The following is an 18,222-nucleotide window of genomic DNA, read 5'->3' on the forward strand; positions in this document are numbered from 1 at the left end:
TGGCTGTAGCTCCCCTTGAGAGACCAGCCCCAGGGCACCCAGTGTTCTTGGGGGGAAGCAAAGGAAGAGTTCCTCAGGCTCCCTATGATCCGTGGCGAGAGTCAGTGTGGAGAAGAGATTGTGACCATCCCCGTGTCATGATGCGTCTGCTCTGTGCCCGAAGCTGCCGCCCCTCGGCTCCCTTCCCCCCGTCTTGTTCCTTCTAATCACCAAGAGGAACTGCCCTCGGTCCGGTCCGTCCCAGCCAGTCTGTTAGGTGAGGGCCCGGTTCAGGTGAGGGCTTTGGTGTTTCCACCCTGAGGAGCATCTGTTGTCAGAAACGTGGAAGGGACCTGGAGCGGGGGATGTTTGGGCTTGAACGGCGTCTTCCTGGGGCCCTTTGTCACTCCTTGCAGGCTTTTGCTGGCTTCCTCAGTGCTCAGAACCAGGCCTAGAAATGTATTTATATTGTTTTCTTTTCTCACGTTTAATATCCTAGAAACTTGTGTTTACTGGAACATAAATTTGACCCGTTAGGGGTCTTTTCAGTGCTTTCACCTGTGGGCTAGGGCATTCAAGTGGAAAGGACACTGGTGTGGCATCAGAGAGCCTGTGATTAGGTTCTGGCCACCACCTCCCCATCCTGTGGCCTTGAACAAGTGGCGCTCGGACTGAGTCTCCTCCCCCGTAGGATGAGACGGACCGGTTGTTGAAAGCGGACAGTTAGATGACGTAAGAGGAGGTGCTCACGAAATGCTCCAGGACAGGGCTCTACAGCCATCACACTGAAGCAACACCGCTCTGCCCCTTTTTAAGAGGGAAGAAAAGAATCGAACGCAAGCTGCAGAAATGGGAGCTCAGTCTCTCTCTGTCACTACTGAAAGGACTGAGAAAGGCTTGAGCACGGGTGAACCCTGGAATCCTCAAGAGGGAGCAGCCATCATTTATAAGTTACTTTGGTGGCTGAGGAAATGTATCAATAGGTCCTGATTAGAGAATGTGTGTGTGTGTGTGTGTCTAAGTCTAAGATACCATAACTTTTAAGAAGCTGAGGATGGGTTTTAAGTCCCTGTTTCTCCTTACTGCCCGGCGCCAGGTGCGTTACCTGTTGGAGTGGACAGAGGAGGACCTGGATGAAGCGGAGGATGCCGTCAGGGCGGAGGATCTTGAATTCTGTCACCCCTTGTGCCAGTGCTCCACATGTGCTCCAGCTCAAAAGGTTTGGCTTTTCTTCTGTCGGGGGATGGGGGTAGAGGGCAAATTCTTCTTTTTCCCCTCAGGAACGTTGTCTGCTTCTCAGCCAGCTAACGGCTGAGTGGCTGGTTGTAGGTGTCCCCTGAGATACAGCTCAAGGTAGAGGAAAGTGGACACTCATGCAGGATCTGACTTGGGCTGCCTGCTTTCTGAATGGGCAGGTCAGAGAACAGGGCCATGAACGCGGGCTTTTAGTGTTTCAGTGGTTCTCAGGGCCCCTGAGTCACAAGGCAGGAGCTTATGAACAGACATGCCCGGGGGTCTCCGTCCATGTGGCCGTGGTCCCTTGGGAGGATGCAGGCAAGAGCCACTGCCCACTGCCTTTGCTCACGTTGGTGCACCCTCTGCGGGAGGACCCTCCCTCCAAGCACAGAGAGACCCCTGTGCCTTTTACCCTGTTTCCCCCAATGGTAATAGCTTGCAAAAGCACAGTACAATATCCCGACCAGGATATTACCGTGGATACAATCCATCCGTCTTACTCAGATTTCCCCGCCTTTATTTGTGCTTGTGTGTGTGTGTGCACGCATGCCTGCATGTGTGTTTATTTACGCGTTCTGTCTAGTTTTGTTTCTTGTTTTTAATTGCAGTATAGTTATTTTACAATGTTGTGTTAGTTTCTACTGTACAGCATGGTGAAGTAGAGTTCCCTGTGCTATACAGCAGGTTCTCATTAGTTATCTGTTTTATACATATTAGTGTATATATGTTAATCCCAATCTCCCAATTCATCCCACTCCCCCTTTCCCCCCTTGGTGTCCATATGTTTGTTCTCTACATCTGTGTCTCTATTTCTGCCTTGCAAACCGGTTCATCTCTACCATTTTTCTAGATTCCACAAATATGCGTTAATATATGATATTTGTTTTTCTCTTTCTGACTTACTTCACTCTGTATGACAGTCTCTAGGTCCATCCATGTCTCTACAAATGACCCAATTTCATTCCTTTTCATGGCTGAGTAGTATTCCCTCGTATATATGTACCACATCTTCTTTATCCATTCCTCTGTTGATGGACATTTAGGTTGTTTCCATGTCCTGGCTATTGTAAATAGTGCTGCAGTGAACATTGGGGTGCATGTGTCCTTTTTTAAAAAAAAAAAATTAATTAATTAATTAATTTTTGGCTACGTTGGGTCTTTGTTGCTGTGCGTGGGCTTTCTCTAGTTGTGGCGAACAGGGGCTACTCTTCATTGTGGTGCACAGGTTTCTCATCGCGGTGGCTTCTCTTGTCGCGGAGCACAGGCTCTAGGTGCGTGGGCTTCAGTAGTTGTGGCACACGGGCTTAGTTGCTCCACAGCATGTGGGATCTTCCTGGACCGGGGATTGAACCTATGTCCCCTGCATTGGCAGGTGGATTCTTAATCACTGCGCCACCAGGGAAGCCCTGCATGTGTCTTTTTGAATTATGGTTTTCTCAGGGTATATGCCCAGTAGTGGGATTGTTGGGTCATATGGTAATTCTATATTTAGTTTTTTAAGGAACCTCCATACTGTTCTCCATAGTGGCTGTATCAATTTACATTCCCACCAACAGTCAAGAGGGTTCCATTTTCTCCACACCCTCTCCAGCATATATTGTTTGTAGATTTTCTGATGAGGCCCATTCTAACTGGTGTGAGGTGATAGCTCATTGTAGTTTTGATTTGCATTTCTTTAATGATTAGTGATGTTGAGTATCTTCTCATGTGCCTCTTGGCCATCTGTATGTCTTCTTTGGAGAAATGTCTATTTAGGCCTTCCACCCCTTTTTTTTTGTATTAATTTATTTTTGGCTGCGTTGGGTCTTTGTTGCTGTGTGCGGACTTTCTCTAGTTGCAGCGAGCAGGAGCTACTCTTTCGTTGTGCTGTGTGGGCTTCTCATTGCAGTGACTTCTCTTGTTGTGGAGCATGGGCTCTAGGCTTGCCGGCTTCAGTAGTTGTGGCATGCAGGCTCAGTAGCGTGGCACATGGGCTTAGTTGCTCTGTGGCATGTGGGATCTTCCTGGACCAGGGTTGGAACCCATGTCCCCTGCACTGGCAGGCGGATTCTTAACCACTGCGCCACCAGGGAAGTCCTTCCGCCCATTTTTTGATTGGGTTGTTTGTTTTTTTGATGTTGAGCTGCATGAGCTGTTTGTATATTTTGGAGATTAATCTGCTGTTGATTTGTTTGCAAATATTTTCTCCCATTCTGAGGGTTGTCTTTTCATCTTGTTTATGGTTTCCTTTGCTGTGCAAAAGCTTTTAAGTTTCATTATAGGTCCCATTTGTTTCTTTTTGTTTGTATTTCCATTACTGTCCTACGTTCTGTTTAGTTTTATCACATGTGTAGGTTTGTGTGTCCACCACCACATTCAAGGTACAGAACAGTTCTCTCATCACAAGGAGAATAACTCATGTTGCCTTTTATAATCACACCCACCTCTCTCCCTATCACCCCAGCCCCCCATCCCTGACCCCTGGCAACCACTAATCTGTTCTCCAGTTCTAATATTTTGTCATTTCAAAAATGTTATATAAAAGTCATCATACAGCATGGAACCTTTGGGGATTGGCTTTGTTCACTCAGCCAGATTTCCAGGTTGTTGTGTGTAATCAGCAGTTTATTCTGCATCGCCGAGCAAACTCTAAACACACCACTGGGCTAGAAGAATAGTTTTAATTTAATCACAGCATGAAACAATTTACTTTTGTGTCTTTTTGAGAAATTACAAAAAGAGAAAAAGATAGTAGGCTTTAAAAGAGCAAGGAACATAAATTTATCCAATAAATTCAACAGATGCTGTAATGTGTAATTCAGTTTCTTGCTACAATTAATGAACTGTGAGGTGGGGGAGAGCAGAGTGGGTAAATGCCCAGAAGGACAGCAGAGACACAGTAACTGCTTCCAGCCATACAGTCACTGATGAGCCTGAGGGCTGTGCTACTTCATTCACATCACATCCTTTGAAACAGCATCTGCCTTTTTAATCCCTTTGTTTTTCACAGCAGCCCACCTTGGGGAAGTCAGTTTTTGGACTGTACATATCCAGCAACATGCGGACAGAAGAAAAGTTGTACATCCCAATGTACACAATACCCTGTAGCTGAAAAAGCTACAAGTGAATGAAAGACTACAAGTCATTTCAATATTCTTAGGTTAGAGACATCCATGGTGAAGCTTTTTTTTTTTTTTTTTTGGTGGCACGCGGGCCTCTCACTGTTGTGGCCTCTCCTGTTGTGGAGCACAGGCTCCGGACGCGCAGGCTCAGCGGCCATGGCTCACGGGCCCAGCCGCTCTGCGGTATGTGGGATCTTCCCGGACCGGGGCACAAACCCGTGTCCCCTGCATCGGCAGGTGGACTCTCAACCACTGCGCCACCAGGGAAGCCCCATGGTGAAGCTTTTTAAATAAGGTAGTATTATCTTGCAGTACAAAGGATAACACCACTATATCTGTTTTGTAAAGTCAAATTAATTTTCTTAGCATGGGACATACACATTGAATTAGACAGCTAGCACATGAATGAGCACATGCTATGTATACAACGCCATTTACAACTGCTCAAAAAAAAATGAACTACTTAGGTATACACTTAACAAGACATGGGCAGGATCTGTATGCTAGAAATCATAAAATGATGAAAAAAGTCAAAGAATGCGTAAATACTTAGGTATATCTGATCATGAAGACTCAACCTAGTAAAGATGTTATTTCTCCCCAGATTGATCTGCAGTTTTAATGCAGTTCCTATTAAAATCCTAACAAAGTTTTTGTAGACATAGACAAGCTTATTTTAAAATTTATATGGAAAGGTGCAGGCCCTAAAATATCTAAAACGATCCTGGCAAAGAAGAATAAATTAGGATCACTCTACCCAATATTAAGGCTAACTATGTAGCTACAGTAATCAAGACAGTGTGGCCCTGGTGGAGGGACAGACACACAGATCACTGGGACAGAACAGGGAACCCAGAAATAGACCCACACATATATAGTCAACTGAGGTCTGACAGCAAGTCGGTGGGGGAAGGATGGCCTTTTCAACAAACAGTGCTGGAGCAAGTGGACATCTTCAGGCAAAAAAATGAACCTCAACAGAAACTCACACCCTGTACAAAAATTAACTCAAAATGGATCACAGACTTAACCGTAAAATGGAAAATTATAAAACTTTTAGAAAAAAACAGGAGTAAATCTTTGGAACCCAGGGCTAAGCAAAGAGTTCTTAGACTTGACACCCAAAGCATGATCCATAAAGAGCAAATGGATAAGTTGGATTTCTAAATTATAAACTTGTCCTGTGGAAACCCATGCAAAGAAGCTATACAGGCAGATTACAGACTAAAAGAAAATGCCTGGGCTTCCCTGGTGGCGCAGTGGTTGAGAGTCCGCCTGCCGATGCAGGGGGCACGGGTGTGTGCCCCGGTCCGGGAAGATCTCACATGCCGCGGAGCGGCTGGGCCCATGAGCCATGGCTACTGCGCCATGGCTGCTGCGCATCCGGAGCCTGTGCTCCGCAGAGGGAGAGGCCACGGCGGTGGGAGGCCCACGTACCACAAAAAACAAAAACAAACAAACAAACAAAAAAACAAACCTGCAGACCACATATCTGACAAAGGGCCAGAATCTAGAATATATAAAGAACTTTCAAAACTCGGTAGTAAAGAAAGAAAACAAACCAATAAGAAAATGGGCAAAGGGAATGAACAGACATTTCATTGAGCATTTAGATATGGCAAATAAGCACGTGAAAGGATGTTCAAGGTCATCACCCATCAGGGAAATGTAAATTATAGCCACAGTGAGATAACGCTATGTGCCTATCAGAATGGCTAAAATAAATATTAGTGAAAAGTGACACCACCAAATGCCGGTGAGGATGTGGGGAACTTGGTTCACTCATCCATTGCTGGTGGGAATATAAAAGCCACTCTGGAAAACAGCGTTTGTTGTCAGTTCCTTATAAAACTAACCATAGAATTACCATGTAATTACCATATGATTCAGCAATTGCATTCCTGGGCATTTATCTTAGAGGAATGGAAACTTATGTTGTCACAAAAACCTGTAAACAAATGTACACAGCAACTTTATTTGCAGTATCCCCAAACTGGAAACAACCCACATGCCCTTCAATGGGTGAACTGCTAAACAAAGTACAGCAGGGGCGTGCCACGGGGCACTGTTCCGCGATAAAGAATAAACCGTTGATTACATGTGACACCTGGAATCAGGACATTTGGTAGTCTCCTGTTTTTGGCTTTGTGAATAAAACAACTGTGAACATTTGTGTACAGTTCTTTGTGTAAATATATTTTTACTTGGGTAATTACCTAGGAGTGTAATTGCTGGGTTATGCAGGAGGTATATGTTAACTTGAAATGACCAGTTTTCCGCGGTGATTGTAGCATTTTTTTTTTTTTTTTTTTGCGGTACGTGGGCCTCTCACTGCTGTGGCCTCTCCCGTTGCGGAGCACAGGCTCCGGACGCACAGGCTCAGCGGCCATGGCTCACGGGCCCAGCCACTCCGTGGCATGTGGGATCTTCCTGGACCGGGGCACGAACCCGCGTCCCCCGCATCGGCAGGCGGACCCTCAACCACTGCGCCACCAGGGAAGCCCGACTGTAGCATTTTTCATTCCCGCCAGCAGGGTGTGAGAATTCTAGTTGCCCCAAATCCTGGTCAACACTTGGTATTCTGACTTTTTAACTTTAGCCATTCTGGTAAGTGTGCAGTGGTACTTCATCATGTTTTTCCCTTCTACTTCTTCATCTGCTTGTTTTTGATTTTTGAAGTATAGTTTATATACAGTGAAATTCACCCTTTAAATTTAGCATAGCTTTTTAAAGAGATAACATTTTTAATCATCAAGAAGTGAACTAGATCACCCAAGTTTTAATCCTTGATCAATCACAGAAAACATTGACATATTAATTCCACTATCAAATATATAATTCAACCTCACAATTTAATGTTTGTTTTTAGTTCTATTGGTTTGTTTTGTTTGCCCTTTTAATTACTGATGGATTGTTCTCATATCCGCATGATTGGTTTTAAAGCCATTGTGAATAAAAAGGAAGTTCCATGATAAAAATGAAGGTGAACTTCAGAGATAAGTAGCAAACAGTTTTCTGAGGTTTGACAAACCAATGTGTAACCACCAGCACAGTCAAAATGTAGACTATCTCTATCACCCAAAATATTCTTTCCTGCCCCTTTGAAGTTCGCCCCATCCCATGTTCCATCCCTGACCATCACTGATCTGCTTTCTGACCCTTTGGTTTTGTGATTCCTGATTTTGATTTGCATTTCCCTGAAAACTACGGATGCTATTTTATGTGCTCATTGACCGACCATTCAACTGTCTTCTTTTGTGAAGTCTTTTCAAATCTTTTGCCTATTTTTTTTCTTTTGCCTGTTTTTTTTTTTAAAGTTGGATTGTCTTATTGAGTTGTAAGAGTTTGTTTTGTTTTCCTTTTAAATTTTGGTTGGTACAAGTCCTTTGTCAGATACACATATTTGCAAACATTTTTCTCCCCTTCTGTGACTTGCCTTTTCATTTTCTTACTTGCCTCATGCAAAGAGCAAACATTAAACATTTTTATTAAGTCAGTTTATCAAACTTCTTTTTTATGGCTTTTGCTTTTTGTGCCTTATCTAAGAAATCTTTGCTTATCCCAATGTTGCAAAGATTTTCTTTTGTGTTTACTTCAAGAAGTTTAATAGTTGTAGCTTTTACATTTAGGTCTGTGATGCATTTTAGTGTTTGTGTTTGGTGTGAGGTAAGGGTTGATGGGCAGTTTTCCCATATGTGGATGTCCATTTGTTCCAGCACCATCTGTCAAACAGACTTTGCCTTCCCCGTTCAATTGCCATGGCATAAAACGGTATCATCGTAGGGGGCTTGCTTTCTTGAAAACGGAAGTTAATCCTTCGATGTATCATACCTTTCTAAAGTAGTAATTCACCTGTGGGCAACCCGATTCAGGATGCGGTTGTGACTCCAGATTTTACAGAGGGCCTGTGAGGGACGGATGGCTTCAGTTCCTTTAGCCGGGTTCCTTAAGTACTAACAACATTTCCGTTTCCACATTCTGCACTTATTAGAGGCTGGCAAAGATTCCTGCCAGTGGGCTTGGTGTGAATGTGACCAACCAGGATGGTTCCTCCCCACTGCACGTTGCTGCCCTGCATGGTCGGGCAGACCTCGTCCTCCTCCTCGTGAAGCATGGTGCCAGTGTGGGGGCCAGAGATGTAAAGCAGGCCGTCCCACTCCACCTGGCCTGCCGGAAGGGCCACTTCCAGGTACGGGTCCTGGCTCTTGGGCAGCGGGTATAGGGTTAGAACCTCACTTGGCAGGAGTGCTGCCGAGGGAAGGGTTTGCTTGCTGGCCCAGAGGATGGGCCCATTTCTTTCCTCCCAGCGCCGAGATTCTGAGATGCACACGGTAGGATCACTCAGCAACAGAACACAGAACCCTGGGGCTTCTGGGGGTGGAGCCAACCCCCCTCCCACTGGCATTCACGTCTGGCAGCACAGAGGCTGTCATTCTGATCCTGACCCCAGCCGAGAGCTGTCTCTCTGATTCTTGGGTGTTGGTCATCTGTGCCAAACAGTTCAGTATCTATTTATTTTTTCATTTTTCCTTATTAGGTCCACTGTAAGGTTTTTAAAGCTAGGAATCATATTTCAGGTAATGCCTAGCATTAGTTTTCTAACATGTGAAACTGGAGTAATAATTACAGCTCTCCACAGAGGAGACGGAATCATTAAATGAAAAACACGCGTGCCTAGTACACCGCCTCCACACACACAAGACCCTCAGCAAATGTTAATCCCTCCCCCTTCACTGGTCTGCTTTCTCCTGAGGGTCAGACATGGATCTAAGAGTCTTCTAGATAAGCTTACAGAAAAGTCAAAAGAATAGCAAGTTAGATGATCTCTCCCTACAAATTTTAATTAAAGTTGAACACTTTTCTTCTCTGGCCTAGGTGGTGAAATGTCTACTAGATTCTAATGCAAAACCCAATAAAAAGGATATAAGTGGAAACACACCCCTCCTTTATGCCTGTTCCGGAGGCCACCACGAAGTTGCGGCACTGTTGCTGCAGGTAAGGACCCCCTCGCCCCCAGCCCAGGAGCTGCTGACACGGCTTGGTGATGGGCATCCCGCCACGCGACGAGCCTCTGGCAGCGCACCAGGGAGGGGCGGGAGAGGGAGGCCGCTTGGCTTTTGCTTTAAGCTGGCCCTGGGGTGGGGAGCTTTGCAATAACGGGGTCTCAGCATCCGAGCTGCATCAGGGATGCAGAGTTAAGGACTGAGACGCCGCTTTTGCTGAGGGTTTGGATCTTGCCTCGTTTAACCATGTCAGTTGAATTGTTACCTGCAGTGTGAGCTGAATGTCCTTTTATGTCACTGCTCCTTTTTGCCTCTCTTGATAAAGGGTATATGTGTTGACTGTAGAAGGAAGAATTTTTAAAAGTAGGGAAAAACCCAACTTTTCCATAACCCTGTTTCTCAAAGGCAACTAACTTTGGTGACTTCTTAAAAATGTGCATAGTTTAGATCAGTATTGTTTTCTATCTTGCTTGTTTTAACTTAACATAGAAAACTGTTTATTTATTTAATTTTTAAAATTAATTTATTGTATTATTTATTTATTTATTTATTTTTGGCTGTGTTGGGTCTTCGTTGCTGTGCGTGGGCTTTCTCTAGTTGCGGCGAGCGGGGGAGCTGCTCTTCATTGTGGTGCGCAGGCTTCTCATTGTAGTGGCCTCTCCTGTTGCAGAGCACAGGCTCTAGGCGGGCAGGCTCAGTAGTTGTGGCTGGCGGGCTCTAGAGCGCAGGCTCAGCAGTTGTGGTGCACGGGCTTACCGTGGCATGTGGGATCTTCTTGGACCAGGGCTCAAACCCATGTCCCCTGCATTGGCAGGCGGATTCTTAACCACTGGACCACCAGGGAGGTCCGAAAACTGTTTATTAAAACCTCAGTTTTTAGTGGTTGAATAATTATGGATGTACCATGTCTTTTTTTTTTTAACTGTTTCTGCTCAATACATTTAGGTGACTTTTATTTTTTTTCCTGTTATAATTATAAATGCTGCCATGAATATCTTTGTACATAAATCTTTTCTCCTCAGTATTACTTTTACTCCTAACATCTTAAGAAAAATTTCCAACATACAGAAAAGTTGAAAGAATGTTATAGGCCACACCCATATAGGTGCCACACCGATTCAACATTCCTTCTGATTGTGCCGTTTCTCTCTCTAGCATGGGGCCTCCATTAATGCTTCTAACAATAAGGGCAACACAGCACTGCACGAGGCTGTGATAGAAAAGCACGTCTTCGTGGTGGAGCTGCTTCTGCTTCATGGAGCATCAGTTCAGGTCTTGAACAAGAGGCAGTGCACAGCTATAGACTGTGCTGAACCGGTAGGTGGGAGCGTTTCATTGCTGAGGGCATCCCAGGCTCCCTTGCAGCTCACGGGGATCCCCTGTGTTTAAACCAGATCTGAAAGAGCAGTAGTCAGACCTCTGACTTGCCGTGCCAGGCTGAGTAGGTGTGCTGGAAGTCTGTGAGTGTGGCTGCATCCCTGGTCCTTGGTCACCTGATCAGAGGTGGCCTGCTGGGGTAGTTTTCAAAGGCCTGGGTAGAGGTGCCCCCTACCCACCACAGGCCTTGGCGCCTCTGGTACACAGTCCAGCAGTTAGGTACTCGCGGGGAAGAGCAGGTTGACACAGCATCCTGGTCTCACCCTCCCTGCACTGGGAATACACCTGTGGTCCTAGCAGCACGAGGGAGGGAGTGTGTGCAGTTAGTGAACAAACCTTGAGTTCTGTAAGGAGAAGTGTGATGTGCGGTTTACCACCCTCCCAGTGTGTGGACGTGCGCCATGGAGAAATGGTGAGGAAGTAGGAGGAGACTGAAGGAGGGACCTCTTACGGTTCCTCTTTTCATGTTGAATCTTTATCTACTTTCCTACTCAGGTAGACAACTACTGGGCTGTTAAATGACGCCACTGACATATTAAAGTCACCATAAATCCAACCTACTTATAGGCTTAGTATATTAATTTCTAATTTTCAGTTGTGTTTCTTAACAGAATTGAAAAATTTTATACTTCTCAATTTAGCACTTTCTCAAATGATGAATATCTTTTATTGAGCACTTACTATGTGCTGGGCGCTTGATAACCTCATGATAACTCTACAATAATAGATCCTATTCTTGTCAACCCAGTTGCACAGAGCAGTGAAACACGGGCCCAGAGTCCCACCTAGTAGAGGGCAGAGCCAGCCCCCAAATGCAGTGCTGTTCTTCACCACTAGGCTTTATGGCCTCAGAGTTTTGTCTGTAGCTGCTTCTTAGCTTTTCTGCCCAGCCATGCCAACACTGACATTTAGATCAAAAACAGGCAATAACCTGCTAAGAAAGCATACAAAACGTTACTGTTACCTTTTTCCTTTCACATTGTAGAATTCAAAAATAATGGAATTGCTTCAGGTAGTACCAAGCTGTGTGGCCACATTAGATGATGTTGGAGAAACAGACCACAATGAGTACGTTACTGTCAAGATCAGGAAAAAATGTAAGAACTCACATCCTTTCTGTAATTCTCAACTTGGGTTTATTTGGAAGTTCATGAGTGGTTGGTTGCTGGTTTTCACTTAGTTGTAAATGTAAAACATAATTATAATCATGACTGGGGGTGGGATATAGGCACCAAAGAAATGTGTGTTATATTCTGTTTCATCCATCCTATAACATACATTTCATCCAGAAATGTATGTAATATCCTTTTTCATCCATTGTTTGGATACTGGTTTTCTGCTTGATTGTGATGCTCCCTAAGAGGTACGATGGACACTCTGGGCATTACCCTGAAGGTCAGGCCTCCACTCGCCAGCCAGGGAGGAGGAATCACCTCTGGTAGTTTCTTTCATGTCTCATGTTCTGAATCCAGGCCTTTTTCTCAGCACTTCCTGGACATCTGGGGTAAATGCTACCTTTAAATATTTCTTTTTTAATCTGCAGGTGTACAGAGGTAGATGGTCATTAGAACAGCAGCTGCCAAACAGGGGTGGGGCTGAAGTATTTTCCTCTTTTCTTTTTTTTTTTTTTTGTGGTACGCGGGCCTCTCACTGCTGTGGCCTCTCCCCGTTGCGGAGCACAGGCTCCGGACGCGCAGGCTCAGCGGCCATGGCTCACAGGCCCAGCCGCTCCGCGGCATATGGGATCTTCCCGGACCGGGGCACGAACTCGTGTCCCCTGCATCGGCAGGTGGACTCCCAACCACTGTGCCACCAGGGAAGCCCATTTTCCTCTTTTTTAAAAAGTTGTTACAGTTTAGGTGGGGTCCTTGTTCAACTTTTTAAAAAATTGCAATTGTAGTTTGCAGTGCAGTAATGTGAATAAGCCCATTCACATATCTGGATAATCCTGAGGCTGTCTCACCCTAGTTGGCTGTGCCTGGGGAATATCAGTGTATTAAGAATTTATCTTTGTTTCATGGGGGTTCACACAGTAATAAATAGGTATCTACAAATATGTTTCTGTAATCAAATGCAGTGCTTAATTTCCTAAATTTTGTTAAACTTTAACAAAAAGAAAGTTGAAAGTTTGCATCTGTGCTATAATTTTTAAACAATTCTGAAACTAGTTTGGAAGTTTTCAGATGTTTATCCTCTTACCTACAGGGAACTCCAAAATGTATGATCTACCAGATGAACCTTTTACAAGACAGTTTTACTTTGTCCACTCAGTTGGTCAGTTTAAGTGAGTATAAGATTCGAGTTGATTTCTGTGCTTTTGACCTTAGCTTTCCTTACAACTCAAACAGATTATATGCAGCTTTAATGGGTTCTAAATAAATCTGCACTCATGAAATGCTGCCGCCTCGTGGCCAACCAGAGTATTTCGCACCACTATCCCTAACGTTTATTTTAGTTTGTTTTGGGTTTCAGGGGAAGGACCTCAAGGGAGATGATGGCAAGAGATAGAAGTGTCCCTAATTTTGCTGAAGATTCTTTGCATGAGGTGAGTTATTAAACACTGGCTTATAATCTTACTTTTTCAAGCCTGAATTTTTCAAAACTAATCCATGGTGAACACATTTCTCATTTCATTATTCCCTTCACTGATAAGAGTTACTAACAATTAAAATGAGTTCCTTAGTGACATGGTCACTTATTGTTATATTTAATAATGCATTTCTGAGCTGAGAAAGGAAAGTGAAGAAAAAGTGGGAAGTAGTTGTAATGCATGGAAAGATGCTGCAGTTTACAGTGTGCATACTAGATGAACTATCTCACATTTTACTATGGAAGCAAATTCACTAATGTGTTAATCACTAATGTAAGGAAGAAAACACGTTTGTATATAGATGGGTAAAAAACTTCAAGTATGGTATAAAGTTGCTCTTATAGACAATTCTGTATGTGGCCATCTTCCTATAGCACTATTTAATTCTCATTATAAAAAGAAGCCTGCTTTACATTCTGTGGTGTTTTTAGGTGGCTCTTCTCAGAAAACATGGCTTGGCTTGGCTTTTTTTTTAATTGAAGTATAGCTGATTTACACTGTTGTGTTAGTTTCTAGTGTACAGCAAAGTGATTCAGTTACGTATTCTTTTTCACGTTTTTTCCACTATAGTTTATTACAAGATACTGATTGAATATAGTTCCCTGTGCTATACAGTAGGACCGTGTTGAAACATGGCTTTTCTTATTGCTGCTTGCCAATATAAATATATGCCTTATTTATGAGAAATCGAATTTATAGTACGTGTGGCATAGACTTGTTGGAACAAATACACTGAAGTTCTAAATCTTTTAGAGAATTAGTGATTTTTGTTAAGATGATTAATTTTTATTTCATAGTTAATCTTCCATGGCTTTGCTAATAGACCTGCTGGCTGGGAAACCTGCAAACTTTGAAATCTGCCTGGGTTCAATCAAGTGTTAGCTTTTCCCTTGATAGCTGGGGGACTTAAGGCAGATTGCTTAACTTTTGCTGATCCTGTTTCCTCAGCTGTATGTAAAATGGGGATAACAATAGTACACACTTGTTAGAGTTGTAAAGATTAAATGTGAAAACATGTAAAGCGTTTACATTGTGTCTGATACATGGAGTGCGCAAATGTCCTACTTTCACTGCAGGGATGTTAAGAGTTGAAATTATGCCTGGAAAGTACTGAGCACATTGGATGGCACATAGAAGCACTCTGTGGTAGCTGTTACTGTGTGGGTTGTTTCAAGTATAGCACAAATGTGAACTGTTTGAATCATACCTTTTCTTTAGCCAGGGAGGCAAAGAGTCACTCGGAAGCAGAATAACCTGCCAGACCAGAGCAGCTCTCAGACGGCTGACAAAGGAAACGATGGTCAGCCAGAGAGGCCTGGACCGAGACGAACTGCTCCCGGACAAAGGCGAATGCTCTGTAGACACACAGTCAATGATGCGGTTGTACCCAAGGGCCCAGAGACTGCTGGCAACCTGACCACTCCCCAAGAGGCTAGCATTTCCCAGTCTTAACAGTAATAAGGAATTATCTACTGCCAAGAAGTGAGTCCGCAACAAGATGCCAAGCATGAGTACAGCTTAGAACTAAATGAACTTGCTGTTTGTCTTTAGAGAAAAGCAGAAAGGTCCTGAAAGCTTTTCTGTGGCTGATGGAAGGAATGCAACAACAAAAAGCTATCACCATCTCTTTCCTCTTCAAAGCTAATGGATACACTTGAAAAGGAATGGACAAAAATTCCAGTAGTGTCCAGATCCTTAAGACGCTTCTTATGTATTAGGGTTCCTTGGTTACAGTGAGGTTTCATCACCAGATTCTGACCTCCTTCTATTGAAAGGTGCTAGACCTCTGGGATGTGTATAAACTTGCAAACCACAGCTAAAAGAATTCCTCCCTCTTGTGATAAGCTGAAGAAAAGCAATTTAGGTTTCATGGTACCATGGAGGCCGGGCGGAAATGTTGCATTGGAATGAAGGAAATAGGACCTGAAAAATGTCCCTTTGCAAGCAACACTTGAACCCAAAGATGCCTGAATGCCATTTTGATGCTCATTTTAGTTGAAAGGACACATACGACATGTTCTACACTATGTATGTGAGGAAAGTTGGTTATAATTTTTCTTCTAAAAAATTAAGTACAGATAATTGATCACTGCACTAATACATCTGTAGCAGTGTCTCTGGAAAAATCCCTTTCCGTTAAGAGCCTCCCTTAAATGTCACACCTGATGGATGGTTCCTGAACTAGACAGTAGACTTGGCACACCTTTTCTTAGTCTTTTGATTCAGATTCAAAACTTACAGCACAAACCAGGTCAAAGCTACCTTAAATTAGAATTTATTGCCATTTATAAATTTCCTTTTTATAAATTTCTATAGCTTATACTCATTTTTTTGTTATCAATTGGTCTAGGGCTGCAGACATGGGTTTGTCCAGAGTACATTTTCAAACAACTTTGTAATAGGAAAATGGTTCTGTGCACGTTCTTGGAAACACTTGCGTATGTACAGAAGGGAGGGGCTGATTATTTTTCTACAAAGTAATTTATGATTTTTAATTTTCTAATGTGCCTTGGACATGTGCCAAATGATGGAAAAGAAACAGTAAACTTTATGATTCTTGAGCGTGTCATGGTGTACTTTTTTGTTTGTTTTGCTAGGGAGATGTATTTCTCAGCCTTTCTGCTATAAACATGTGCTTTGTATATGGAAAAATCTTCCCCCATTGGATGGAGATATTTTATTTTTCAGTTATAGATATAAGTACGACTGAAGCATGTAAACTGGATCATCTGGAGAGCATTACCCATGTACCCTGAATAGGGCTGACCTAATCCAGTAAGCCCGGTGTCTAGGGCCCCCACAAGGATGTTTGAATTTCCTTTAACATCAGAAGAGCAAAACCGAATATAATACAGCTTCTGAGCCCAAAGAGGAAATAAGCACTGTTGCTTTGCAAGCTTCTTTGTTCTATTTTTACTCCTTTCCCCCACTTTTGAACAAAACCACCTTATTGACTTAAGTTGCTGTACTTCTCTCCCATCCTAAGTAAGAAACTTGACCCTATGCAGTTTATCAGCATGGCCATTTCCAAGATGCAAATACATATATTTGACACCACCTAATTTTGGGGATGGTGCAATATAATATTGAAAACTTTCACATATACCCCCAATTAATTTCTAACAACTGTCCTGGCTTGTAGAATTGTCAAATGAGGAGCCAGGTTCATGGAAATAATAAGGGGGCTAATTTGCACCATCAGAGCTGGGGTCAGGCCCTGGCTGGCAGTGTCACCTGAATTGGCAGATTCCAGCTCAGTGTGCCCTTCATCTGGAGGTGTAAATGCCATGAATGGGACTGCCACTGTTAGGGGAGAAGATTCCTTTTGAGCTACTTTGGTAATCAGCAGGGTGAGCAATCTGAAATGATTACCTCAATTATTTTTAAAAACACTTGTGTTTTTCTCCAATTACTTTCCCACTTAAAAATAAAATTGGCAATTCAGACACTGGTAATGCTCGAATTTCTGTTTTGTGTAAGAATGTTCTGAATTCAAAGTTAAATTAGAAAGTTGAGAATAACCACCCCCCCACCCCGTGGACGGAAACGTACTCCACCCCCTTGATGCAATCAAGAACCTCTATCCTTGTACACAGAGTCAGTTTCCATTCTCGCGTATCTCTGAAGGATGGGAGGTTGACAGTCTTTAAACACATTCACATTGGTAGCTGCCATCAGGACAGTGGTTATTCTGCAAGAGAAAGTGTGTAGCAAACTTGCTGAGAATTGTCTAGTCTCCCTCCAGCGTTTCTACGTAAATGAGACATAAAACAAAATTTACCTGTAACTGGGATTTTTGTTTTCAAAATCCTTGATCAGATTTTACTTTTGATGATTTACTCTGTTACTCTGAAAAATTTTTGATGTTCTTAATGGTTCTACTCATTTGTTTATTCAGGAATACTAGACACTTTATTCTAACACTGACTTTCTTCACCATCTATGGTTACAAATCTCAAACATAGTGAAATCTCAAATATAGTTTAAACATATATCAGCAGTATGCTAGCTAAGGCAGAGATTGGGATTGTAAATCACATTTCCCATCACTTTCCTGCTATTAATCCTATTCATCTCATTAAATGTTAGCTCCTTCCTCCAGGGCTAGGCCTCCCAGGACTAAGACATCTATCTACAAGCTTACACCAAACAGCTTACTTGAGAGTTCAGTTTATTTATTTATTTTTGGCTGTGCTGTGCGGCTTGCGGGATCTTAGTTCCTGACCAGGGATTGAACCCGGGCCACGGCAGTGAAAGTGCCGAGTCCTAACCACTGGACCGCCAGGGAACTTCCTACAGTTAAGCTTATGATTTAAATTTATGAGCACAGTTTTTCATAACCTGGTGGGAGTAAAGCACAATATAAGAGATGACACTTTAAAAATATATATTTATTTATTTGGTTGCACTGGGTCTTAGTTGCAGCAGGCGGGCTCCTTAGTTGTGGCAGGTGAACTCTTAGTTGCGTCACGCATGTGGGACCTAGTTTCCTGACCAGGGATTGAACCCGGGCCCCCTGCATTGGGAGCATGGAGTCTTAACCACTGCGACATCAGGGAACTCCCAAGAGATGACATTTGCTTTAAGTTACCTGCAACCTTATCAGTGAAGACCCAGAACATTTCTACCAAAATGTTTAACCACTAAACTGTCTCAACTGGATCTGAATCATTTAGAAATCATTTCTCTTACAAACATGTTTACTAGTGTTGAAGTATTATTACCAGCATGTCTCAGTTATTTTGGTAATTTTTTTTCCAATGGATGTATCCTCTAGTTACAGAGGTTGTTTGGATAGGGGTCATATTTGTTAGATAATTTAGTCTCAATGCCTTTGAAAAGCATATTATAAATGAAACTGAAGCTAGGAATTTTCCCACATTAAATGTAAGTACTATCTTCAGGAAGAAAAATAGCTTACCTGCTTTCAGAACCT

The 18,222-nt window shown here is 43.1% G+C and overlaps 1 protein-coding gene across 11 annotated transcripts in view; it reads left to right on the forward strand.

The window, feature by feature from the left end:
• The window catches only part of ANKRD27 (ankyrin repeat domain 27), a 55,989-nt gene extending 39,304 nt beyond the window's left edge, over positions 1 to 16,685 (forward strand). For 5 of the 11 annotated variants that reach the window (XM_060084211.1, XM_060084208.1, XM_060084212.1 and 2 more), the window contains 8 exons: positions 1,076 to 1,198; positions 8,308 to 8,505; positions 9,192 to 9,311; positions 10,475 to 10,636; positions 11,682 to 11,793; positions 12,902 to 12,980; positions 13,169 to 13,241; positions 14,505 to 16,684. In XM_060084211.1, coding sequence (XP_059940194.1) covers positions 1,076 to 1,198; positions 8,308 to 8,505; positions 9,192 to 9,311; positions 10,475 to 10,636; positions 11,682 to 11,793; positions 12,902 to 12,980; positions 13,169 to 13,241; positions 14,505 to 14,738 — 1,101 coding nt within the window. In that variant the 3' untranslated portion in view covers positions 14,739 to 16,684. Of the gene's footprint in view, positions 1 to 1,075; positions 1,199 to 8,307; positions 8,506 to 9,191; positions 9,312 to 10,474; positions 10,637 to 11,681; positions 11,794 to 12,901; positions 12,981 to 13,168; positions 13,242 to 14,504 lie in introns of all 11 variants that reach the window. The other 6 variants (XM_060084214.1, XM_060084218.1, XM_060084219.1 and 3 more) reach the window with 4 other exon arrangements.
• Positions 16,686 to 18,222: the final 1,537 nt, after the last annotated feature.

Source organism: Mesoplodon densirostris, chromosome 19, assembly GCF_025265405.1.
Source record: "Mesoplodon densirostris isolate mMesDen1 chromosome 19, mMesDen1 primary haplotype, whole genome shotgun sequence".
NCBI classification, from domain to species: Eukaryota; Metazoa; Chordata; class Mammalia; order Artiodactyla; family Ziphiidae; genus Mesoplodon; species Mesoplodon densirostris.